Source organism: Cheilinus undulatus, linkage group 7, assembly GCF_018320785.1.
Source record: "Cheilinus undulatus linkage group 7, ASM1832078v1, whole genome shotgun sequence".
Lineage (NCBI taxonomy): Eukaryota > Metazoa > Chordata > Actinopteri > Labriformes > Labridae > Cheilinus > Cheilinus undulatus.
The window spans coordinates 20808036-20834425 of NC_054871.1; the positions used below are offsets into that span (position 1 = coordinate 20808036).

General features: G+C 37.9%; 1 protein-coding gene across 1 annotated transcript in view; it reads left to right on the forward strand.

The window, feature by feature from the left end:
- The first annotated feature begins 333 nt into the window (after window positions 1-333).
- LOC121512676 (adhesion G-protein coupled receptor D2) overlaps window positions 334-26390 on the forward strand; it is a 114529-nt gene continuing 88472 nt past the window's right edge. The window contains exons 1-20 of the mRNA XM_041792068.1: window positions 334-551; window positions 647-680; window positions 1973-1997; window positions 4926-5150; window positions 5447-6082; window positions 9298-9495; window positions 11512-11585; window positions 12008-12307; window positions 12508-12619; window positions 13367-13510; window positions 13739-13841; window positions 14592-14703; window positions 15922-15977; window positions 16992-17118; window positions 17658-17761; window positions 19348-19450; window positions 21576-21729; window positions 22039-22172; window positions 22435-22550; window positions 24035-24155. Coding sequence (XP_041648002.1) covers window positions 648-680; window positions 1973-1997; window positions 4926-5150; window positions 5447-6082; window positions 9298-9495; window positions 11512-11585; window positions 12008-12307; window positions 12508-12619; window positions 13367-13510; window positions 13739-13841; window positions 14592-14703; window positions 15922-15977; window positions 16992-17118; window positions 17658-17761; window positions 19348-19450; window positions 21576-21729; window positions 22039-22172; window positions 22435-22550; window positions 24035-24155 — 2877 coding nt within the window. The 5' untranslated portion in view covers window positions 334-551; window position 647. The remainder of the gene's footprint in view (window positions 552-646; window positions 681-1972; window positions 1998-4925; window positions 5151-5446; window positions 6083-9297; window positions 9496-11511; window positions 11586-12007; window positions 12308-12507; window positions 12620-13366; window positions 13511-13738; window positions 13842-14591; window positions 14704-15921; window positions 15978-16991; window positions 17119-17657; window positions 17762-19347; window positions 19451-21575; window positions 21730-22038; window positions 22173-22434; window positions 22551-24034; window positions 24156-26390) is intronic.

A 26390-nucleotide genomic window follows, 5' to 3' on the forward strand; every position in this document is an offset into this window, starting at 1 on the left:
ATCAATAAGAAATGTTTTAAGTTCTTATTATCACTGTTAGGTTTAATTAAGATGAACTGGGGCTGAAATTCTTAAAATTGCTATTGCTGTTTTTGGAAATTAGAAAAACATTATATCCTGTAATATGTCATCAAGTCCTTGTTGATAAATTTTTGGCTACAGACATTATTCTCTTCACATAATTTTCAGTAATGCACTATTATGCAACAGTTCAGCCTGCTTGGACCATGGTACGCCCATAAGGGCCTCTGGAGGTCCATGAACCCTACTTTTGTTAACCCTCATCTCTATTCGCAGCAGGTTACACCCACTCCTCCTTCCTCAATCCTCCTCCGCATCCTCCTCTCAAGCTGTCAGGAGCAAGCGACGGTCTTCTCTGTGTTGGTGAAGGAGTGAGTGCTCAACTTGAGAAACAAACCCGTGACTTTTTACCGACTCTGTAATTCGAGAAATAAACGGAACGAGAAGTGGTTGGATGCTGCGATTACAGACACGACGAAGTTGGAATGAGAAAACGCGCAAAAAAGTTTATAACGAGACGAATAAATAAGGTAATGCCGATTTCTGGCTTGTTTAGATGACGTAAGAAAATATTAAGTTGTATTTACCTTTTATTCTTGGCTGATAAAAATGTTGTTTTTTTCAGGATGCACTGGTTATTTCCAAATTTAAGTCTTCTTGTAAGTACCTTTTACGTTTATTTTAGTGATATTTTTGAACACTGTGTTGCCGTATTTTACCTTTTCCCGATATATTTTATGTTGTGTGTGAGATTCGCTGTATTAACACACGTTCCTTGAACAGCACGTTATTGTATGACGAAAAAAAATCACAACAGTGGAGATGAAGTTTTAATAGCCAATGCCACATAACTTCACAGATACTTTTGTTTAATGAATAAATGTTAGATTTTTAAGGACGCTATTTCATTACGAATTGTATTGCTGGCTTTTAATTGGTTGTACAGTTAATACAGTAGGCCTACAGACGAGCTGTCTTGAGGCATATAAATTACTGCGCATAGAAAACTGGTGCCAGTGTATGGGGGCGGAGGGGTTTTACTTGTTCATGCCACATCTGTATCGTTCTCCTTTAATGAACGATCAACGAAACTCAAAGATAATAGTACAAAGAATGACATATTTGTATTCATAGTTTTGTAAACAGGGCACAGAAGCATGAACATAAACAACAACTGTTTTGTAAAGTCAGGAAATGGCTTGGAGTAAGATGACTGCACTCTTCGCCTCATATTGCATGAGTTAAGACACCTGTTTGCTTTGCCTCAACTTCTCTTAACTGTACCAAAAGCAGTTTGAAGGGGACATATTTTACCCTTTTAAGACAAGTTTATATTGTTCTCAGAGGTCCCCAAAACATGCCTGGGAAGTTTGTTGCTGAAAAAACATTCTAATATAGGATTTTTGCATGTCTCAAAAGCCTTTGTTTCAGCTCTATTCACAACGAGTCGTTTCTGTGTCTGTGGCCTTAAATAATGAGCTGTCTGACTCCGCCCCTGACCACACCCCTCTCAGGAAGTGGATGTGGCACTTCTGATTTTACAATGTATAGACACTTGTTATGCAAAGTTAAGGACTTGGGATTTAAACCATGAATCTCCCAGACCAAAGTCAGCAGAGTAACCCACTGAGTTATCCAGCATCTCAGCTGGCAGCTGAGAGGAGGATCAGGAGAAGAGGGTAGGGAGCTTTATTCTAGGCAGGGAGGGCCAACCAAACCTGGGGGCGGTGCTTACTCCCCACATGAGATCATGAGGGGAAAATCTGAGAACAGCTTGTTTCAGCACACATTTTCTGAAAGGTGGAGAAAGAGAGGGTGGAAGGGAATGGATTTTTCTGGTATTTTGAGGGGATTGTGGACAGGCCAGGGGCACATATTCTGTTAGAAAAGCCTAAAAACGTGATTTTTTCATGATATGTCCCTTTAAGCTAAAATTGAATTTGTGTTTCAGGTTTGCCTTCACAGCTGTATATCAGGTGAGTGATATTTGGACTTCTCATTTCAGTTTAAAACATTTTTTTGGGACCTTGTCTTACTTAGCAAAACCATTAACCCTGACCCCACAGTAACAACCTCAAAAGGTAGACTTATCAGCATACGCAGAAGCATTAAAGCTAAGTACAAAAAGTAAACTTGGCACAAAAAGTAAGGACTTTTTTGGTAGATCATTTCTTTATTATAACAATGCTTCTTGGCAATAAATCTTATAGTTTTGGAGAGCCTGTTTATTTCCTTTCTAGTGATTCCACCTTTGTAAGGAAGATGCACTTGTGGGATGAACAGCAGAGCTGAGTAAAAAACTTGCCAAATCCCTGCTAATGCCAAACAGCTTATTTTGCTGTCGCGATTGACTCTTGTTTGAGCTTCTGGTCCCCCCAGATGCTCACAATCAGGTGCCTGATTGGCACCTGATTGTGAGCACCTGTGAGCATGGACCCTTTTAAAGTGGTAAGCAATTGATTGCACCCAGGCTATGTTCACACTGCAGTTAGAAGTGACCCGTATCTGATTTTTTGCTCACATGTGACTCGTATCTGATTTTTTTCTGACAGTGAACAGCGCAAGTCACATTGAATCTGACTTTTTCAAATCAGATTCTGGTAACTTTTGTATGTGGTTCTGAATCAGATACATATCTGATCTTTTGGAAGTTGACTGCAGTGTGAACAGGCAAACAAAAAATCTGATCAGAATTGAGCATTAAGGCCTGTAGTGTGAACGTAGCCCAAGAGTCAGCATTCCACGTTTGATCTAGTAAGGCTCGTGCGATAGAGCAACCTTAAGCTGGTGTTCCGCAAAACCAAGTTGCGGCATTATTTGGAGTGAGCCCTGGTACCGTCTCCAAACTGAAGGGAAAGTTTAATATGATAGGGATGTCAGAGACAGTCCGCTAAGTAGGCATCCCAAGAAGACGACACCCCAAGAAGACTGTCTTCACCCTGACAATATGGCCCTCTGCCCAGACAATCCGAACAGACTGCACACAGCCAATCTACAGTCTGATAGGACTGCCAGGAGGCCTGCCATGAGTGCGCTTCACTGTTGGGCCCTTTTGCCCTGGTTTCAGCAACACATTCACTGGAACCTTAACATGTGGAGGAACATTATGTCAAGCGATAATTCCAGATTCTGCCTACGGCAGTTGGATCATAGGGTGAAAGTGTGGAGAACGCTATGCTGATTGCTGCACTGATAGTGACAGTTTTTGGTGGAGGCAGTGTGATGATATGGGGGGGCATCTCCCTCACCGGAAAAATGAGGGTTGTTATCGTTGGAGGCAATCGCAATGCAGCGAGATATGAAATGAGATTCTGCATCCAGTGGTAATCCAATATCCCCACAGTCTGGGACTGAGGTCTATCCTTCAAGATAACACTCGCCAGCAGTGCAGACCTCAGCCTCATTGAACACTTGTGGGATCAGCTTGGGTCTGCTGTTTGTGCCCAACCCAACCACGCTGGCTGACTTGCAACGAATGCTGGTTTAAGAATGGGACGCCATCTCACAGCAGCGTGTGACCAGGCTGGTGACCAGCATGAGGAGATGTGTCAGGCTGTTGTGGCTATGTTTCTTCCACATGCTACTGAGGCTTCTGTTTGTTGAATAAATAAATAGTTAAATTGCCAAGCCAATGTGTCTTGTTTCTTCAGACTTTAATTATCAAATCGACCAAACAAAACCAAACAAGAGTCAATAGCAGAATTGACTGTTTTGCATTGGCAGAGAAGATTTGGCAAATATTTCAGGGGCGCAACCCTCATACTCAGCTTTTCTGCTCATCCCACAAATACATATTCTTAAATGTAGTGCAATTAAAAAGGAAACAAACAGGCTTTCCAAGGGAACAAGGTTTATTGCCAAGAAGTATTTTTACAACAACAAAAAAATCTACCCATCACAAATTTCCTTACTTTTTGTGCTAGGTTTATCTCAAAAAGCTCAATAAGATTTTTAAAACAATAATTGAAAAAAAGAACTTTAATTGATGTAAACTTAATAGCATAATTAAGTTTAACAACACCCCACTTGATAATAAGTGAGAATAAAAGCACATAAAATATTGATGTAAACATATGGCTCTGTAAAATGTTCCTGAGAGGTGCATTTTTATCCCCCTGTTTTATGTTAATTCTCTGCAGGGAAACAAAGGGCATACTGGAAGCTGGAAATACTTCGCTTTTATGCTTTGCTCAGGTTTCGTATTAACGATTAGAATCAAGCAACCAAGTGCAATGACTTTCCAAAATATAAATGAACTATAGACATAGGCATTACTCCACTAAAACGTTAAGAAATAATTTAATAATATGAAACACTTTTGAAACTTTGCTCAAAACTTTGCTCAAAACAAAAACAAATGATGTAAAGTTGTACTCCTCTTGTATCTGCATATAGTTTTCTGCTGTTTGCACTCAGAAGAGTACTCTTCAATAACATGCTGTTGTCACACAGGCACTTGCTCAGGATTTGGCACCTTTTCTTTTATGCACCATATGTACATTACAGGTTTGGATTAGAATGTACCTCACTTCACAGTTATGGAAATACTATTAAAATTTGCAATACATCTGAATGAGGAATTGGCTTGATTTTATGAGAAGTTCAGGTTTTCAACAGTACATTACTTGTCTGTAATAGGTTTAAAGGAAGACTTGGAATATTGACATCATCATTTGGCCGAATAACACCTGGAACATCTTGCTTTTGCTAAATGGCATGAAAAATTGTTTGCTGGAAAAACACTTTACCCTGTGCAACTATATTTTATCTGAACAGGCTTAAAGTCCTCAATCTGTTTACATTAAAGCAGTGTCAGCTGTGTCTAAAGTCAGTCTTTAATTTTTAAGGGGTTCTATCATATAAGTATTTTTCCCCTTTCTTCTGCTTTTCTCTTTGTCAAACAGCCTTTACGTTGGAAACCTTATCCCAGTCACATGATGAATCCTACTATGAGTATGTTCCTGTTCGCTTACAGTGGAACAGAGCAGGAGAAGAGTGTAAACAACGCTCTGGGACCTTAGCCACTGTCTCTAGCCCAACAGAGAAAGAAGAGCTCAACAACTTTTTAAAGTCTTTGTACATCTCTCATCCTGTGTGGATTGCCAGGAAAGTCATGACACATCTCACAAGTAGGTTCTGTCAGCCATTTGTGACATTTTGTATTAACATATTAGTACCCATTTCAAACATATGTCTTTGTGGTTTTTCTTTTGAGATAAATTTATGCAGGCTTACTGACTCAAAAGATAAATAGATACAGGCCTGATGGAGCTTTTAGTAAAGTTGAATATGTTTTAAAGTGATTAAAGGAGAACTATAACCACAATGTGGAATTTTCTGATTAGGTTCAATCTTTTCCAAGTGTTGAGCTAATATTTTCCTTAACAGCGATGCCTCTTTCTTCTGTTTTTGGATGAAACCAAAGGTTTTTCACAGACCCAGATTCTGGAGTTCAATGGGCGCTCGGAAACCAAGTTTGCCCGTCTCAAGCATAAGTTCCCCTCCATGAGTGCAGTGACCGTTTGCACTCGTCTCCACTTTGATCCAAACTGCTTTGGATTTTCCACCATCTTCTCTTATTCCATTCAGTCCTACATTAATGAGTTCCAGCTCCGAGCACACATGATTCAGGGCAAACCCATTCAGCTGGCACTGCTGGTCCACGGTGTTCATGGACCTTATCACGACGCCCTTGACCATGACGGCTTCTGGCACTCAGTCTGTGTTTCTTGGAGCCAGAATGGTGGACACTGGGCACTTTATACTGATGGCTTTGCTTCTGCCAGGGGTGATGGCCTCAACAGTTCGGACAGCATTGGCAGTGATGGACATTTCATTATTGGACAGGAGCAGGACACCTTTGGGGGCTCATTTAAGAAGAATGAGTCATTCTCAGGGAACATCACAGAGCTGCACATATGGGATCGGGTACTGAACAGCAGTGAAATCTACACTATGGAAAAGGAGTGCTCACCCATTTCCTCTGGGCTGGTATTCAAATGGAGTGGAGAAAAAATAGAGTCCTCCCTCCCTAAGATGTGGAGGGACAACCCTTGTCAAGGTAAAATTGCCATTATGCAGCATGATTGGAGACATTCTGTAGATGCTGAAAGCTTAACAAGGTTTTCATCAAGCTTATTCAATAACCTGATACAGGGAAAACAGATATAAAATACTACATTTAAGAAGATAGTAAGGGAAATATAATCCCAAAGTTAAAGAGAATTGTTCAGCATTTCTTTAAATCTGTTTACGGTTTAGCTACTTTGGCTTGAGAGTTGGGTGGAGTTGCTATGAAGAAAAACAACTGCATGGAGACGATTTGGAAAATTATTTTGGACTACTCAGTTTTCCAGTAACATGCCAAAATCAGAACTGGCTTGAGGTTGTAAACTCCATGTATTTGGCATTTCAGGCAGGGTTAAATAAATGCTATGACAGAATTGCAGGTACAAATAGACCAAAATTTACTGGGTATCTTTTTCGTTGCCTTTCTCTCCACACTAATCTCATCTCGATGATGTAATAAGATATTTTATTTGCAACAGTTATTTTGCAGTTTCTCTCCCGGACATCATTGCGTTTAAGTTATAGTCATTTAAATAAATCTGCACTTATAACTGCATTACTTTGCTTTAGATAAGATACCAATAGTTTCTCAGTGACATACCATATTATATATGCCATCATCACTTCATTCAAATCCCTTCAGTTAATGTACATCAAGATGGATTAGCAACAAAAGTTTGACCTGGACATCCTAAACCCTTTTTACATTTTAGCATTCTTTGTCAATCTTTTACACACATAATGGACACACACAGTCACACTCTTAATCCAATGAGCCAAAGCAAATAGGATTTCAATTAGATTAATGGAAGAAAGATACTTGTCTTTAGTTTGCAGCCTGAAAAGAACAGGAAAGATGGTAACCAAGTTGTTACTAGCAGACATTACAGTTTCTAATGATTCTTGTAAATGTTTTGTGACTCACGTCAGTCTGAATCCCACCCTTCAAAACAAACTTCTCCTGTACTGACATCATGCTCCCCAGTGAGCAACGAGAGCCCAAAAAACAGACTCCCCCCTTCTACAGCTAAAAATTGTAAAGAAAAAGCATGGTGGGTTTTTCCTCTCAAATTACTTTCACATACAGCTTACAGTATAGAACTCTACTTGAACCAGGACCAATATTTTATATTCTCTTTCAGCACAATCTCAGCATTATAATTACAACCACATCAGGGGTTTTAGAAAAGAGAAGATGCTACAGCTTTTTATTTGTTTCCTTCTTTAACTAAGACTGAGGTTGTTGAATACTTCTCCTAGGTACAGTCTTTTTCTTAACCCTTTCCTTATGCTATGCTTCACATTTTCCTCACATAAAAATAAGTAAACTCATTCAAGTGAAATAAACCATAGTTTTTTGCAATCAACACAGACTTTCTCTTTGAGAATTACCCTTACTAACATAAGATAGCCCAAAAGCCATATTTGAAAAAATAAAACGGGTTATAAAATATACTGTATGAATTTAGTTTTATATTTCATTGAAAATATTATGGTTTCTAATGAATTCAGCTTGATTCCTCTGAGCTGTTGCTATATTTCTGAGGTGTATAACTATTCATACTACTACACCGCATTCCACATTATTATGCAAATAACATTTTTCACTTATTTTCCTTAATATTAATGCAAATGACAGAATATTTTTCAAGTCATCAGCAGTTAGAGCATAATTCAAATGTTTTTGAACAAACTTCATAATAATAACCATTATTTAAAAAAAAAAAACCCTCAAAATGCACTGTTCCACATTATTAACCAGGCCACAGGTTTCAAGTAATATGGGAAAGAAAAAGGATCTCTCTGCTGCTGAAAAGTGTCAAATAGTGTAATGCCTTGGACAAGGAATGAAAACATTATATATTTCATGAAAAATTAAGTGTGATCACTGTACTGTGAAGAAATTTGTGGCTGATTCAGAGTACAGACAGGCTCATGCAGATAAAAGCATAATGAGGAAGGTTTCTGTCCGACAAATTCATCGAATTAAGAGAGCAGCTGCTAACATGTCATTACAAAGCAGCAAACAGGTATTTGAAGCTGCTGGTGCCTCTGGAGTCCTACCAACCTCAAGGTGTAGGATCCTCCAGAGGCTTGCGGTCATGCATAAACCTACTATTCAGCCACCTCTAACCAATGCTCACAAGCAGAAACGGTTTCATTGGGCCCAGAAATACATGAAGACTCATTTTCAAACAGCCTTGTTGACTGATGAGTGCTGTGCAACCCTGGATGGTCCAGATGGAGGAGTAGTGGATGGTTGATGGATGGCCACCATGTCCCAACAAGGCTATGACATCAGCAAGGATGTGGCCGAGTCATGTTCTGGGCCGGATTCATGAGGAGAGAGCTGGTAGGCCCCTTTAGGGTCCCTGGAGGTGTGAAAATGACCTCGGCAAAGTATATTGAGTTTCTGACCGACCACTTTCTTCCATGGTATGAAAAGAAGAGCAGTGCCTTCTGTAGCAAAATTTTCTTCAAGCATGACAATGCTCCATCTCATGCTGCAAAGAATACCTCTGTGTCATTGGCTGCTATGGGCATCAAAGGAGAGAAACTCATGGTGTGGCCCCCATCCTCCCCTGACCTCAACCCTATTGAGAACCTTTGGAGCATCCTCAAGCTAAAGATCTATGAGGGTGGGAGGCAGTTCACATCAAAACAGCAGCTCTGGGAGGATATTCTGACATCCTGCAAAGAAATTGAAGCAGAAACTCTCCAAAAACTCACAAGTTCAATGGATGCAAGAATAGTGAAGGTGATATCAAAGAAGGGCTCCTATGTTAACATGGAACTTGTCCTGTTAAGATGTTTTGATTGAAATAGCTTTTGATTTTACTAAATATGACCTCCTAATGCTGCAAATTCAATGAATGACCATTTTCAGTTCTTTACAACCTATAAAATCTTTAAAAGCTCTGTTTTGCATAATAATGTGGAACAGTGCATTTTTAGGTTTTTATTTTTAAAAACTAATGGTTATCACTATGAAGTTGGTTCAAAAACATTTGAATTATGCTCTGATGACTGATGACTTGAAAAATATTCTAACTGACATTTGCATTAATATTTAGGAAAATAAGTGAAAAATGTTATTTGCATAATAATGTGGAACGTGGTGTATGGCTTAAATGGCTGTCAGTCTTACCATGACTGTAATCTTGAATATTTTAGAATTAAAGAATTCTTTACCCCTTTTTCCACCAGGAGACATCAACATATTAGAAACTTCAGTCATGGATTCTCAACAGGATGGATATTCTTTGCAGAACCAACTGCTCATCTTTGAGTTATTTCCCAGCTTACAGTCTCAAGAGGATTGTGGCATCTTTGACCCTCTTAATGGGAGCATGAACCTGGCTAAATGTGATTCATTAAGAGAAGCTGTCTGCCAATTCAAAAAAGGTACCAACCATGCTGATACTGCCATTTTTCTACGTCACTCCTTATGTTCTGTGATTAGGGATGCACTGACACCACTTTTTTCAGACCAAGTACAAGTTCTTACAGTGCCTTTTGATGATTTTATGAATCAATCGTGGTCAATATAATTTAGCTTTTAGACAAAACAGATTACAAAAAACCTCTTTAATGTCAAAGGGAAAACAGATTTCTACGAAGTAATGCTGTCCTCCCAAATTGAGTGACTGTGTAAGGAGACTAGTGAGAGGGGCCACCAAGATACCAGTTTACTACTTTGAAGGAGTTACAAGCTTCAGCAGCTGAGATGGAAGAGACTGCTTTATGGAGAGTGACAAAGAGAAAGCCACTGCTGAAGAAAAATCATTATATCTCAACTAGAGTTCACCAATAGGCATGTGGGAGACTCCACGGTCAAATGGGAGAAAATTCTTTTGTCTGATGAGACCAAAATTGTGCTTTTTGTCCATCAGTCAAGACTCTGTTTGGTTGACACCAAACCCTAAACATCACCACAACAAATGCGAGCAAACTACAGCTTGGGGGGGATTTATTTCCCAGCAAGACAATGACCTGAAGCATACAGTGAAAGCTACACAGTCATGGTTTGAAGACAACAATGTGAATGATCTGGAGTGGCTGATTCAAAGCCCAGACCTCAATGAAAAGGGCTGTTCACATTGGATGTGCAAGCCAGATTAAGACCTGTCCACACAGACTCAGTGCTGTGGTTGCAGTCAAAGGTGCATCTACTAAATACTGACTTTGAGGGGGTGAATATCCATGCAGGCATTTATTTTGATTTCATATTTTGTTTTAATTGACATTACTGTGTAGAAACCTGTTTTCATTTAACATTAAAGAGATTTTTTATTGTGTTTTTTGTAATGAAATAAAAATCCAAATTACATTGCTAGTGATTGATTAATAAAATCAATGAAAGGGAAAAACATCCATGGGGGGTAAATACTTTTCATAGGCACTGTATATTTGCATACTCACTGACAGTAGAAATATGACTGCCTAATAGAAGGGATGCATGAATTTGGTCTTTTTTGCTGATATCCAATATGCCAATATTTCCAAATTAATTTTAGCCAAAACTGACATTGAGTTGATGTATAGATGGTCTTCAGACCTAAAACTTCAGTCCTTAAAACAAACTTTAAAGTTTACATGAAAGGGTGAACAAAGAAAAAATAATTCCTTTGAACACACTTTGCAGTTTAAGGAATAAGGATGAACAAAGAAAGAAAAGCTGACATAGGCATGTCGGTCCAGCCGATAACTCTTTGCACTTGAATGAAAATATGGCTGATAACTAAAGCCAATGTACGCCAATTTTCACAGTTGATAAAGGCCAATATTTTCAGGCATTATAACCACAAGGAAAGGTTTAAGCTAATATCCGCCAATACAGCTATGCTGATAATATTGTGAATCCCTACTTAATAATTCCTTTACAGTTCTTAACATTTGTTTGAAAGCTGCCTTTATTTTCATCAGATCTCCTTCATCCCACCTCTTGGCAAGTTAGCAATGCGTAGTTTGAGGTGTGCTCTGCTTTTGTCATCCTTATCTAGTATATTCAAATATTCCCAAACTGCAAACATGGCTCCAAGTTTGCCTGCCTAGCACCTACTCAGATAATTGCAGGCTAGCATCTTGCTGTAAAATAACACAGAGTACAGTATCTGCAGTACAAGTATGAGTACTTAAGCTTGGTATTGGCAGTGGTACCTGATACTGGTTTCAGTATTGGTGCATCCCTAAACCTGATTATTGTGTTTCTTTATCCATCCCATAAAGAATCTATAACATTACTTTGACGCTTCCAGGCACTCAAATTCAATCTATATACTCTGTCAAATGAAGATTTTTGTTGCCAACTAAACATGAGGAAACACACTGAATCTAGTTAAATTTGATAAGCTGTAACATATGATTTTGGTGTAATGAATAAAAATATATTGTATCATATTTGTCTTTTATTTTTGGCAGAAGTCCTGGATAGTATCACTCTACCAAAGACACAGTTCTTCAGTAGACTGAGCAAGAATCCTCTGGCTAAGCCTGTGAGTGTTTTCCAAATGTAACACATAATCAGTTCACTGAACTGATTGACTGATCAACAACGACTCAGCTGAATTGCTGGTGTTCACAAGGAGAGGGTGATGCAAAGGGATAACAGATTAAAAAGTGCTTCTCCTTTATTTATGGTTTATAATTCAGGCTGTGAAATGGAAAGAATGTTTTTCCTATTAATATTAGGATTGTTTGCTTACATTTTTTACATCATCTTTTGATAATTTTGTCAAAAGCATAAGAAATTTCTGTGTAACTTCCATATTACTCTTTGTCAGCACTAACTTGTTGAGTCTATTTCTAGAAAATCCCTTGTGCTTAGTGAGGAGAAGAGCCTGGGTTTTAGCAGCACGACATTGCAAACATCTTTCCCCATCTAATATTAAACAGTGAGCCATGTTGCTTTCCTCAGATGATCGAGGAGCTGAGTGTTAACACGTCCCAGGAGAGAGACCTGACAGCGCTCCAGCAGTTGACCCAAGCTGTTCTGCAAATGTTGGAGGTGGATGGACACAACCTCCTTACATCCAGTGATGTCCACTTCCTCACAAGGATGATTGACATGGATCTGACTGCCCTTGCTAGATCATATTCTGCAGAAGATAACATTTTAGAGCTCATGGTGTCCATTGCTACGAACTACGTGAAAACTGCGAGTGTGATGTTGGAGCCCCACATGGCCCCTTTGTGGATGGGCCTGACGGATGATGGGGTGAGGGAGCAACTCTTGCTTATTTATGAAACCCAAAATGTTTCTTTAATGTAAGACCACTTTTCAAACATGCCCCTATCACAGCAAGGTATTCTTCATCAATTAAATAGAATATCATGGAACATGTGAAGTAGTATTCATCTTTCTACAGCCAGATATGTTATCTTTTCTGTACTATTTTTGTCTTTTTCCCTCTACAGGTCAGCATGGGACCATTCAATGTTGTTGAGAGCATAGATAATCTCCTTAAATCTCTTGCAGACATGCTAGCTGCTGAGGAAAGGGGCTTTACACTTTCTACCAGAAATATAGGTAATACAAACATTCTCACAGAACTGATACCCACATTCAAAAGAAGTGGGGTGCTGTGTAAAACCAGAAAGCAATGATTTGCAAATCTCATAAACCCACATTTTACTCACAATAGATCATAGAAAACATATCAGATATTGAAACAGAAATTTTACTATTTCATGAAAATATGGACAGGGCAACAAAAGCAGCTGGATAGGCATTTTGCAACTGATTATGTTACTTGGCTACACATCAGTAATGTGATCTCTATGTCTGTGTCTGCCAATTTTGCTACTGTCTGCCTTGGCCAGGAAACAGTGTCTAAAAGTTGTGAACAAATTTTATAAAATTATTCCTGAATGTAAAATTAAGGAATATTTGCCTTTGAATAGCTATGAATATAGTTCATAATTTCATCAAAAGATTCAGAGAATCTGGAGAAATTTTGGTGCCCAAGGGACAAAGCCAAAAGTGTATGTTGGTATGCTGCATTATTATGTGATGCATTATGTGTTATTTTTTACACAGAGCCCCAATGATTTTACTCATTCATATCCTTGATGCTCTGACTACATTCTCAAAAGTAGCGTAACGTTTTAAGTGCAGGTATTCCATTTAAGTATAATGTAAATTACTCACAATACCCGAACATTAGTTCATGGGTTGCAAACACAAAATAATATCCTTTGTTTTGCTCAGCCCTACTAGTTTTGTTTTTCAACTGTCACATTTTTTCTCCTGTCTTTTTATTTTGTTTTTCTCTAGATGTTTACATGAAGTGGCAAAAGCTGTCAGAAGACAGCCAAAGTCAAGTCTTTAAGCCATCTAGCATCAGCTCCCATAGCAGTAGCAGCAGTCAGGATGAGCTGGTTATTCCTGACACTGAGCTCCAGAGGGTTCACAGACTTGGTAGGAATTTAGCACACAAGATAATGCACTTGTTTCAGACGTTACCAAAATTAAGAAAATAAAATGCATGCTCACACATTTGAGATAAACAAATCTGATTGTTACAAATATTTATGTACAAGACACTATACTTCACACAGAGGATAGGAATATGAACAAAGCTCATACCTATCATTCCAAGTTTCACAAAGGTTTGTTCTATGATTGTTTTCACTTTTGTCTTATCAGGTTATGAAGAAGTGATGCTGATCCATACCCACTACAGCCATCTGAGCAAAATTGTGTCTGGAGCACATGAGCTACAGCTGATGAACAAAGAGAAGGCAGAAAGGTTTGCTTGGTGTCTTACGTTGCTTCCCAGTGTTTTGCCTTACATGTTAATTACTATTCTGAAAATAAGTCAACAGACAGATACTCGATGCATAAAATAAGCCACATCTCAATTTCATATTTTGTATGCCTGGACTTCTTCTTGGCTGATTATAACTTTCTTTTTTATCTATTTATGCATGTCAGCAGTTCTTCAATCAGTGGAAACCACAACCATTGTTTCACCTGAACACTGGAAGTTATTCCCTTTTTAAAAATGTCTTACAAATTCTCAAATCAATGGAAACATCTGAAGCCTATCCTAATTTTCTCCTCTACTATTTACCTTAAATTGAATATAGCACTGAATGAATGGGTTATTACTTTTAGGGCCTAATGCTAAACAGGACGTCTCCACTGAGTGGAAGCATTTTAGCAAATACATTTATTTCAGGACTTGCTATGCTTTGTCAGATTATTTTTTCTGTCATCTCTTATCATCTGTTATTCTCTATCATCTATTTATTATACATAATGAAGTAGAAGGATTGCATAATTTCATATTCTTTTATAATAGGTAAATAAGGCCAGAGTGAAAAATGTGCCTGTCTACTCAGGTTATGACCACATAATGTGATTGAGCTTAAAATGTCCACATTTTAAAAGATCAGGGGTCATTCAGACAGTGGATACCACTAGTTTTAAAAGAGAGTCTGTCTGTGTTTATGTTTCTTAGAATTGATTAAATTTAAAGTGTTGTCTGCCTTCCCAGAGTTCCTTCGGATCACCTGACTTCTGCCGTCATATCAGCCTCCGTTCGTGATACCTCCAAGGCCCAAACCATCTCTGTGGCAGTCAAGTACACCTTGTCATCATCTCATGTGGTATAGTCCACTCTTTAAAATTCCATTTAGTTTGAAGGTATAGAGAAGCCACAGTAACTGTTGTCTGCAGTACTAGCTGGAAGGTAAAGTAGCTTGAGACTTTTAGGCCAGGTATAAACTTGCAGTTTCACCTTGTGTTTGCCTGCGTCTGGCTGCATCATGAGCATTCTTGTAAATGAACTTGGATATGCACAACATGCTTTGATTTAGGACACCTCTAGAGTGAATACATGGGAGCTCAATCTGTCCACAACTGCCTGATGAGTAGGATGTAAACTACTAAGATGAGGACACTAGAGATGGTTATAATGATGTTAATTCTGAGATGAGAACTAACATGTTAACATCAAGGATCAATAGTAACATCAGGCTGATGACTGGGGGTCAGAACTGCTTTTATCTTCTTCCATCATTTTCATCTGCACATGGGAATAATTCTTGGGGTGTATTGATTTGATTTGTGACTGTATTAAATGGTGACTTTCAGCTAACTGTTTTCAGAGATATGGTTGTTAAAAAAAGACTGAATGGCCTTTTTTTGTTTGTTTTAATGTCACAACATCCTCATCAGAAATGTATTTAATTATTAGTAATAATTTTGATAGCTTGGCTCTATAGCCCCTTTCATGGGACCCAGCTAAAACAACCAAGCATGGACACACTTTACCAGTTACTACTTTGTACAATCACTTTTCCAACTGCAGCATGGGTTTTCATTTAATTATTTTACAGGTTTTAATATTTAGTCACAAAAACAATCATCTGCCCCAGCTAGTTTGATGGACACTTGTCTCTGTATAGTGACAGTTACACATCTTATGTGGAGAATTGTGGACTTGTTTTTTAGATTGTCTTTAATGCGTTCAGCTGCCATCGTTTCTGTTACTGTATTGACCTTCACACCAGTGCTTCTATACTACCTCTACCAAACACGTGAATACTGCATCCGCGTCGTCAGTTTTTGAGTATGTGCCCAGCTGACACATCAGACTGATGCTGGTGATGTGTTTGCATCCACAAACATTAAGTTGGCAGTAGAGCTATTGTTAAGATTTCCCATTTGATAAACTCAACAAATGCAGATTGTTTTCCTCATGCATTTCTGTCCACCAGAAAGCGGCATTCAGCTTTTGCTTGTGATGCTCATGAACTGCTAGAGTCTTAGGAAGTAAATAAAAGAGAGGGAGAACAAGTGCTAACATGTGTCTCATTTTCTAGGTGAAGTATTCCCAGCATGCTACCCCTGTCTGTGCATTTTGGAATTTTGAAAGCATGTAAGTTTGAACAAACACACAAACAATTTGATAAATTATGTGAATGTGGAGGAGACTGATGCTCTAAAACCCAGTTTAGACCAAAGATTTATAATGCAGAAAGACTGTTTTAGAGTGCTGTAGGGGGCAGTTTCAGCTATGTGAACTGAGACGTTACAGTTTAAATCAGGCTCACTAGCAGTGTTGCCTGCGAGTAAGTTTGTCCAGTCACCAACAGCTAGACTTAGACACTTCATGCCTCCCAACAGCCAACCAACACCTCTCAGCCCAGTGAGGTTATGTAATTGCACATAGGCTACAGTATGTGTTATCAAAGGTTATGGCTCACTTGTCCCAAAGAGGTGCTGCATTATCATTCCCACTCCTCCAGTGAAATGCATTCTGGGTAGTTAGTGGTTAATCTGCTTAATAGAGTTGATAACAATTCATGTAAATGACAGAACTGCTTCAGGAGTAACTGAGAAATTGGCAAAAGTTTGGATTTCTCTGATCTCAAGATCAAAGCATTATTTGGCATTAGCCCTTTTGTGTGTTCTGCAGCAACACTCATAGGCGGTTCCAAAGTCTGGATCCTATTTTATTATATGTATGATTTTTTTCCAAAAGCAAAATTGCAACTATAGCAAGTAATTCAGTACCACCGGCCAAATTTCTATAGTCTTTACAGTTACAAGAAAGGCATGGAAAGCAAAACTGGAGACAGAAGCACAGAGAGTTGTTCTGGAAAAGATACATTGTCTTTCTCAGTTGAAGCGGTGTACACATGAAAGCTTCCAGGTTTGCCAGGTAGAGCAGACTGTAATAAGCAGTTGCAAGTAGGCGATTGTTTGGTCTGAACTGGGCTTAAGATAAATGAGTGTTTTATAATCATGCCATTTTGATGCTATGTGTTACATAGATTACAGGGTTTGTAAATCTTCAGAAGTAATACTTCATGCTTTCCCAAGAAAGCACCCAGCTTTCATAAATTGACTGAAGAACAGGATTTGAATGCTTGTGTACTGTGCGGTGCAGGTACAATCAGACCAATAGCTGGTCCAGTGATGGTTGCAGGGTGACCTTCGCCAGCCCTGGTGTCACTTCCTGCCAGTGTAACCATACCACCAACTTTGCAGTGCTGATGAATTACCTGGAGTCGAAGGTACCTCATAAGATGTGTTGTGATGCTTTCATAGAGGTTAAGTGTAGGCTATGGTGAAGGTTAACATTGCTGTTTGAAATGTGACAGTTTTTTCATAGTAATCACTGGTAAAATTTTATGTGAAATTTAGAAATGAGACTGATGGTGCACATCAAGAGTTTAATGTTACTGATGTGAAATCTAAAACCAGATTTGGTTGTTTTACCTCTTAAACTTGGTAAAAGCTTTGTTTTTTCACTTTAACAAACAGTGCCACTCTTAGTGCAACAGTCCTTTTGAAGAATGCATCAAAAGAACATTTCTTAGGTATATAAAAAGCAAAGAACAATAAGTCAAAAAAAATAATGCAAACCATGCAACACATCTTGATTTATTCAGCAATTTCTGGAATTTAGCTGTTAAAAAGAGAACAAAATCAAATGTAAGAATTCTTACTAAGGTCTTTTAGAGGGCTTCAGATACCTCAAACCTATGGTGGGGTTTTAACAACATTCCCTCTATCCCCATTTCTTCTAAACTATTTTTCCTCTCTGTTTCAGTGGAGTCCTGAGGAAGAGCTCATTTTAACCAAGCTGACGTTTATTGGCTGTGGTGCATCTCTGTGTGCGCTCGTGGTGACCTTGATGCTGTTCACTGTACTGGAGTGAGTAGCTGATTTTCTTGTCCCGCTTACCCACGACACCAGCATATCTGTCTTGTCTCTGTCTGTTTGAGCTCATGCAGAATCTACACAGAGGTAATGTTTTTACAGAAGCACAAGAGTTGAATCAAAATCTAAAACCTGGATTTAGAAGATCCCTTGTGCTTAATATCCTGTGCAGCTATTTTGAAACGATAAAAGTTCTGTGTAAAGAACAAACAAATGGTATAGCATTTTGAATAAAATGATGCTTGTTGGAGAAAATGAAACAGGATCAAATGTATAAAAACATGCACAGCAGGTATTTGGTGATGCTTGTAGCCAAAAAAGGATTTTAAAGGACATATTAATGAGTCATTTGGGAATAACCGGATGCACCTTTGGTTTATCAGGGTGAACTGGTAAGCATGGATGTAGTAAAATTGCCTGTGCATTCTTTTGATATGGATATTATCTAAAGTTAGGATTAATAAAAGCATACATTTGCATTACAACGTCAGAAATTCATTGTAAGATCTTGTTGTCGGATTTGGTGTGAAACTCTGTGAAACAGACCAAACAGAGGAAGATAACTTGGGAGCATTTGTGGGCTTGCTGTTGTGAGTATTGACGGGTGTTAATCTAGTAATTACTGTGGTCTACATGTGAGTCCACTCTTAAGGTTTATGGTGCAGTCCTGCAGCCGTTAATTAACATTAGGGTCACTGAGGGATCACATTCAGGTGGAGAGGAGCTGCCCTGACTATTTATGGCTAGCCTGGAATCGGACTGTGCAGCCATGCATTTCACACACTTATTTCTGTATGATGTGCATAAGGTGAAGGTATACGTCCTGAGATGTATCTGTAAGCAAACCAAGAAATAGCGGTGGTCACAAACAGGAGAGCTCGTATAAAATGAGTCTATATAGAAAAAACTCATCAGGAGATAATTTTAAAGTCCCTTGTCTGTTACCAACTTTGAAGAGCAGATATATCAGATTTTAAATTGAATTTTATAGAAACACTCACAGGCAACTGAAATATAGCTGAGATGAAAGCTTTTCCTATTACATTATAAAGCATTGTAAATGTTTATATCCAGAGGAGGTGTAATGTTAGACTTTACAGAACATGAGATATTCAGCCTTCCGTCATAATGTTGATCTGATTTAAGCCTGGCAGATAAAAACATACCGCATGCCACATAGAAACAGTGCTTGAGAATTGCACATGTACGAAATATTAAAATCTATCAAACACATTCTATCTTTGAACCAACAACAGTTAAATAAATAAACGGAAAGCGGATTTGGAATAAGGCTGCAACACAAACTAAGCAATAAAAGCTAATCGAACATAGGTCGTCTTTGTAGCTTTGGTTTTCCGTTAGTAGTCACTGTGGTGATGTGATTACTTGGGCAGCCAGCTCAACAGTCTATCACTGAGATACAGAATGAGTTGTTGATAAAATGCATGAACATTTTTTGCTGTCATGTAGGCATGTTGTCATAACACAATAACTTTTTTTTTTTTTTTTTTTTTTTTTACAATTCCTTATTTAGAGAAAATCAGTCTATCAATTGACACTACCCCCATCTCTATCCACAGTATTCCAAAATCTGACAGGACGTCCATCCATAAGAACCTGTTTATTGCTCTGATCTGTGCCCAGGTGATCCTGCTATGCAGTGGTTCAGCCATTCACAACAAGGTACTGCTCTTGATTTCATTTACCTGACAATTGAAGCTGAATGAGAGACAGTCACATGCAACTTTTTTGCTTAGCATGAAGGGATACTACGTAGTGTATGATTTAACGCAAAACTTAAAAAAGACGTCCAGGTGCATGTTAAAATTGGGAACAACTAAACAAATAGAGGAGAAGACAAGCCTTGAATTTTCCAAGGAGATTTACATTTGTTTGCTGCCTTTTAGCCCATGGTATTCAACTGTTTTTCCAAATGACCACAAACAAAATTCTGAGAATGTGCATTCCTGTTGAGATAAAAATAGCATTTTAATGAAAGAGGGGAATAATATTTTGGATAAATATCAAGTTTAATGTTGAGACATAGTTTTAATAGAAGTTTTGTTCAGCAATGATTGTAAACGCTATTTTTTTCTTAAAAAAAGGGAACAAAAAGCAAAAATAAAATTAAGATAAAAGGACCAGTATTATAAAATGTAATATAATATAATTTTCTCAAGACTCATTTTTATCCATGGTATGTCAATTTGAAGCCTTTAATACATCAAAATATTCATCCTCTTCTAACAGCTATCTAAATGAGACTTTAAATGCAAATCTATACTGAGGCCTCGAGTAAAACAAATGGTTTGGCATCACATAAGTGGTCACTAATGTCCAATCTATCAGCTTGAACACATGGTTTAGTGTTTCAGTGGTCAACCAGTGGTCTGCTGTTGGTTTGACCCTTGGTCCTTTGACCGAAGGTCATGTCAGGGTTGGTTTTACCCTTGAGGGCAGGTGTTCACATGTTGGAAATCCATCACAAAAAGGTTTCACAAACATGTCTCTCCCTCACTCTCTCTGGCTCTCTGGCTCTCTCTCTCTCTCTGTCTGTCTATCTCTCTCTCTCACTCTCTCCCTCTCTCTCTTCCTCTCTCTCTCTCTCTCTCTCTCTCTCTCTCTCTCTATAGATAGATAGATAGATAGATAAAATTACTTAGATTTGATTGATTGTTTCTGTTTAACCCCTTAAAGCCTGAAAACACAAATTATAGCCAGAAAATTCTAATTTTTTGGAACTGAAATGTTCATTTAACTTTCTACTGAAATTGTAATAAATCCAAATTTCCATAAATTTTACAAATATATTTTTAGTATCTCATGTCATTCATTAGGTTTTTTGGTAACTTATAATCCACTTGAGGGCATTTTCATCATTTATTAGATTGTATTCAGAATTTTTTTTGAGTAATTTATGGAGCATATTGATTAGATAGAGGTATCGTAAAACTATGTATCAAATATGTGAACACAGGCGTTAAGGGGTTAACATAAAGCACTTGATATTTCTAGGATTTTGTCTCTTTGTTTTTGTGTCGGCTAGTGAGTCTTTCTTGTCTGCTTTTGTGTAGGGCTGAACGATTTGGGGAAAAAAATCTAATTGTAATTGTTTCCCCCAGTATTGCAATTGCGATTTGATATTATCTCTTAAATTTTTTTTTTCACCAACAAACACAAACAGTAAATCATTCTATATTATAACTAACACAATATTAGATAAAACTAGAGCTGAACAATTTTGAAAAATTTCTTATTGTAATGATTTTGACTCTTATTGCAAATTGTATAGGAATTGGTGTATTGAAGGGAGTTATAATTATTATGTGATTCTCATATTTAATAAGAAAAATTTACAAAAAAGTAGTGTTTTTGTAGACTATTCTAAAAGAAATTGCCTGTTGATGATTGCATGATCTGTAATGCATTACATCTGTGCTGCTAAAAAAAAGTTTTAAAATGTTATTTTGACAAAAATTTCATGCTAAAGGAATACTGTATCTTCTGCAATTTGAAAATTGCACCAGGCCGTAATGCGATCAATTGCCCAGCCCTACTTTTGTGTGCTGCTGCCATTACTGTGCTCATCTGAATTGGAGTTTAGGTATTAAAAGAAAAGTTTGCAAGACAAAATAGAGCCTTGTATAAGTTATGGGCATGAGTGTATCCAGAGTAATGTAAAATGAGCCATCCTCCCACAGGACTTGAATTGAGCTTGAAAGAGGCACTTGATTTAACAATTTTCAAAAAAGTAGATCTTCTGAAATCTAACACGTCTTTCTGCATGTCTGTTTTGGTGTGTTTTAAGGTGGCATGTACGCTTGTGGCAGCGCTGCTTCATCTCTTCTTCATGGCAGCGTTTAGCTGGATGCTGGTGGAGGGTCTGCTGCTCTGGAGCAAGGTGGTCGCAGTAAACTTAAATGAGGATCGACACATGAAATATTATTATCTCATTGGCTGGGGTAAGAGAGTTTAACAACAGCCAATTCACTTTTTCTACTTGTGTTGAGAATAGCTTGGATGTAGCTGAGTTCCAAGTTTTTATTACTCGTTTGCAGACATAAATAAATGAGGTAAATCTATTTCATACACTAATTGTGGGAACAAATTTGAATCTATAGGTTATCTTTCCTTGATGTTTTGGATCAGCTTTTCCTCAGTGGCCTCATATAGTGAGTTCAATATTTGCCTCTCTTATATCTCCTGCTTCATTTATCTTGCCCTTTTTCTTCCTCCTCCTTTTTCTTCTTTACCCCCCTCCCTCTATCCAGGTTTGCCGGTGCTGATCGTTACCATCACACTGGCATCAGCCTCAGGCAAATACTCGGCCGATGGCTACTGCTGGCTGAGTGTCCAGAATGGAATAATCTGGGGCTTCGCTGGTCCTGTCATCTTCATCATCATGGTCAGACAATTAAATCATAATCCTACTGTATAGTCTGTTTATACTGTTTATACAAAGTACAGTGGATAATAAGCAATGCAGTACGTTTTGCCAGACGAAAGATATGTAGTTAAAGTTTGCATTTCTATATTTTTTTGTAATCCATTAAGGAATCTTCGTTTTTGTATTTCTTCTTTTTGTGCTTTTTTCTTGTCTTTGCTCCGCTTTCATTTTATCTCTACAGATTTGACTTCAGCATCTTTCATTTCTGTACCCTTTGCAGGTGAATCTCATGGTACTGACCAGGGTGGTGATCATCACCATCTCCACAGCTAAGAGAAGGTCCATCATGTTGGCCATGGGCACAAGTCCTGTTGAACAAGCCTATGAACAACTGAGGTAAACACCACAAGGGGGCGCCCTTTGTCCTTTTTTTAATTCAAAAATGATTCACTCAGGTCTCAGGCTTTGAACACAACAGACACACTGTCGTTATTCATTGTGAAATAAAAAAGAAGCAAGATTTTATATTAGATTTCTTTTTTGTAAGAAGTCTCAACAGATTAAAAATCTGATTTTTTAGAGTAACGCTGAGGAGATACAAAATTATTCAGATATGTGTATTTGGTTTGTGGGCACAATGAACTGACAGTAATATTCCTCAGGCACTTCAAAAGAATTGATCAAATTAAGCTTTGGAGATTTTTTCATCTTTTTTGTGTAACTTTTAAGTGTGTTGTTATTTTGTAGGACGTTTGTATACACAGTTCAGAAGGAGAGAGAGATGTTGAATACCACTGTAAAATATAATCTTGCAGCAGCTGCAGTATAAAAGGAAAAGCTTTTAAATGTCCTTCAAGACAACCATATTAATTGCGTATTGCCATTCAAGAAATAACCTCAACACACAAACAATGCACGTCCTTCTTTTGCTTGATTGAAAACGACTGTGATTGGTCAAGTGTTGCAGTAGACATTTGCATGCAAAACAGGCAAATACAATCAGAAATGGTTATTGAATGCAATTTAATTGGCTAGTCTTGAACTACTTCAGATATATCAGATGGGCCAGATCTTCTGTAGTATAGGTAAACTTGTCTAGTTTTAATACGTTATTGTTGTTGAACTTAGGCAGTTATGTTGGGTTTTAGGGATTATCACACACTGAAGTCCATCCAGACACACTGTCACTGATGTCTTTTTCCTTTTCTTACTGAATTTTGACTCGAGTATTTACTTTAAAGATTGATAGTTTATTTTGTTTGATATACTACATTCCCCTTGCGAGCTTGTATATGATCCTATCAGTAAAAATCATGTTAAAGTAGATGTTTTTTTCACTCCTTTGGCCCACCAGCACTCACAGTAGGTGCTTTATGAATGTTTTCAAAGCAGGCCTTGAACCAATTGGCACCCCTGGTGGCAGCCTTTGCGGAAACTCAAACACATTCCTCCGCTGAATAAACTAGGGCTCACTGCTCTCCATGTCATACACACACACACAGCTGGTGTGGTTTGGCAGTCACCTGAGCAGGAAGATAATTCCACTCTAAACAGAATTAAGGCAGATTTAAGGTGGGAAGTTGTCACCCCATGAGCTTTTCCAGCCACACAGTGCTGTATATGGAAAAAAACAGCTTGCCAAATTTGGTCAGTTTGGTCCAAAAAGCTGGAAGACAGAGAAACCTCAAATTGAACTCAGGATAATCAGTGAGGAATTTGAATTTTATAAAGAAGACTTTGTTAATTTTGTGTAGTGTCATTTAAGATCACCTCAGTTATCCAGTATGATGTTGAAGTTTTATTATTACTGTAATTTCATGTAAATGCTCTCATCCTTGTGGTGTCGATTGTTTTTTTTGTGTGTGTGTCTTTGACCACAGGGCAGCAGTGAAAGCTGTGTTGGTGTTACTCCCTATTCTTGGCTTGACATGGCTGTGTGGTGTCCTGGTGCCTTTTTCCATTGTGATGGCCTACATCTTCATTCTCCTCAACTCCTTGCAGGTACACACAAACACAGATGTTACCTCTTTTTTTAAAAGATAACTCTTAAAACATGCTCTTATAAAAATTAAAAACAAAAAACAAACAAAAAAAACATGCCCTAATATTAAAGCACCTTTTCCATTAGATTAAAGATTAAAAAAAAGCACCGGTTTGTAGAAATATGCTGTTCAAGCAAAGGTTAATAGTTTTTATTCGATTGAAAATAGATTCACCTTGATCTGTAATCAGACGATTAAAAGAGAGTCAAACATCATCAAGTCAGGGCACTCTATCTGGTCTAATTGTTATCGTTTGGCTGATCTAAGTACCTGGACTCAGAAATGTAGGGTTATGTTTCATTATAGGATGTTTTAATTTAGTTTACATTATTAATTTTCTTCATTAAACTGATGAGTTCATGAATCAAAACTTGCATCACTCTGTACTTAGATGTTAATCTGTCCTTTTCATTCTTTAAACAGCCATCCACCTGTTGGAAGGAAGTTTGTAAACCGTAGTATTCAGTAATGAAACCGCTCTAAAACTTGTGAGCAACTTAAAATATTCTTCAGTAGTTTATAGACTTTAAATGATTCTTCTTCTTCAATGAGAAACAGAAAGGTTTTCCATTATACATTGTAATTCTGCTTTTCTCTCGTGGTTAGGGTACACAGACTGTCAAGGTTTTTATTTGTCAGTGACAAGGCTGAGGCAGAGAGGGGAAAAAAGGGCCTTGGTCTGGCTTGTGTTAAGCAGGTGCTTCATTCTAACAAGGGAAGTCGATTTGTATTGTTTGTTTGATTATTCCTGCTTTTTATATTTAGGGGTCAGCATTATTGCTGTTTTGGGGACTTGTCAGCTTTTATTTTATGCTTTTAGCGCTGAAATTCAGTGTGCTGTTTTGTCACAAGTAATATTTCAGGGAATTATTGCTATTATTGCTATTTGAAAATTGCTACAACTTTGTGGCATGTTGTTTTATATTTTTATCCTGGAAAAGCCTAATACATGTGTAGCCTCATCCCTAGCTGCACTGCAGTAATGAAGGTGGAATAATGTAATTCTCTCGCTGCAAAAAAAAAAATTACCCAGCATCCCCAGCATGTCCAGATCTGCTTCTGTGATTTCTAGTTGTCTTTTAATCAGCTGTATCTTTAATTGAGCTGTATATTTAACGAGAAAATCAATAGAGGTTTTAGCTGCAGCCTGATCATTAAGCGAGGCCCCTCAGTTGCCATAAATAGTTTCTGTTTCCCTCCTCATATCTAATTATATTTTTTCCATGTCGACAATAATTACTACAGAAGGTTTTTCTGGGATCTTGTTATACGACTTCACTGCTTCACATGTAAATACATGAGCTCCTATTCTGTTTCCCATCTGGCCTTTTCTATTGTCCTGTACCCTGTTTATTTGTCTGTCTGTGTGATTCTGTAGACTGATCACAAAGAAAATCTTTTCTGCTGATAATTAGTTAGCACACATTATGTATAAATGCTTTGCAAGAACTGAAATTCAACTGGAAATACTTAGTGCTACTTCAGCTGTATTACACACTGTAGATTGTAGAAGTTGGTTTACATCGTTTGGTCATAGATCCCACACTAAGCAAGAGTATGAGAGTTTATAACCAAAAAAATAAAAATAACAGGCCCTTTCACAAATGTTTGGTGTGTGTGTTGGTTGATGTGTGTTGCTGAGGTTTCTGAGCCGTGTTTGAGGAGATAACCAGCTGCTCTAGCATAATGGCTCTATGCAGTGTGTTTTTTAATAAGCCTAAACAGGTCAGGACACAAGAGGAACCCCGCCAGGCCAAAAGCTGCTTCAATGACACACTCTGTTAACCCCACTGCTCTCTGGTCTGCATGGGGTGTACTGAGACTTCAAATAGGGATCTTCTGGAGAATTTCTATATGTGTGTGGAGGTGAAGAACTTCTGGGCATGGCTTTGGCATTATCCTTCACATTTTACTTTGGTTTTATCATCCTATGAAGTTTCTGATGGTGGTCTGCTGTTCTTTACCTGTTGCTCCATGGTACAACTATGCAAGATGTTTTCTTTTTGCTCCTGTTTATCAAATGTAAAATTTAAGTAGCATTTTATGACTGACAGGGGTTTATTGAAATTAAATCTCCTGACACTATACGGTAGTTAGAGAGAATACAAAGCAAACTGGCTGAAACATGTTTTCATACCTAAAGCTGGTAATGTTACCTCCCAGAAAATCCCAGAAACAGCTGTGCTGTGTTTCT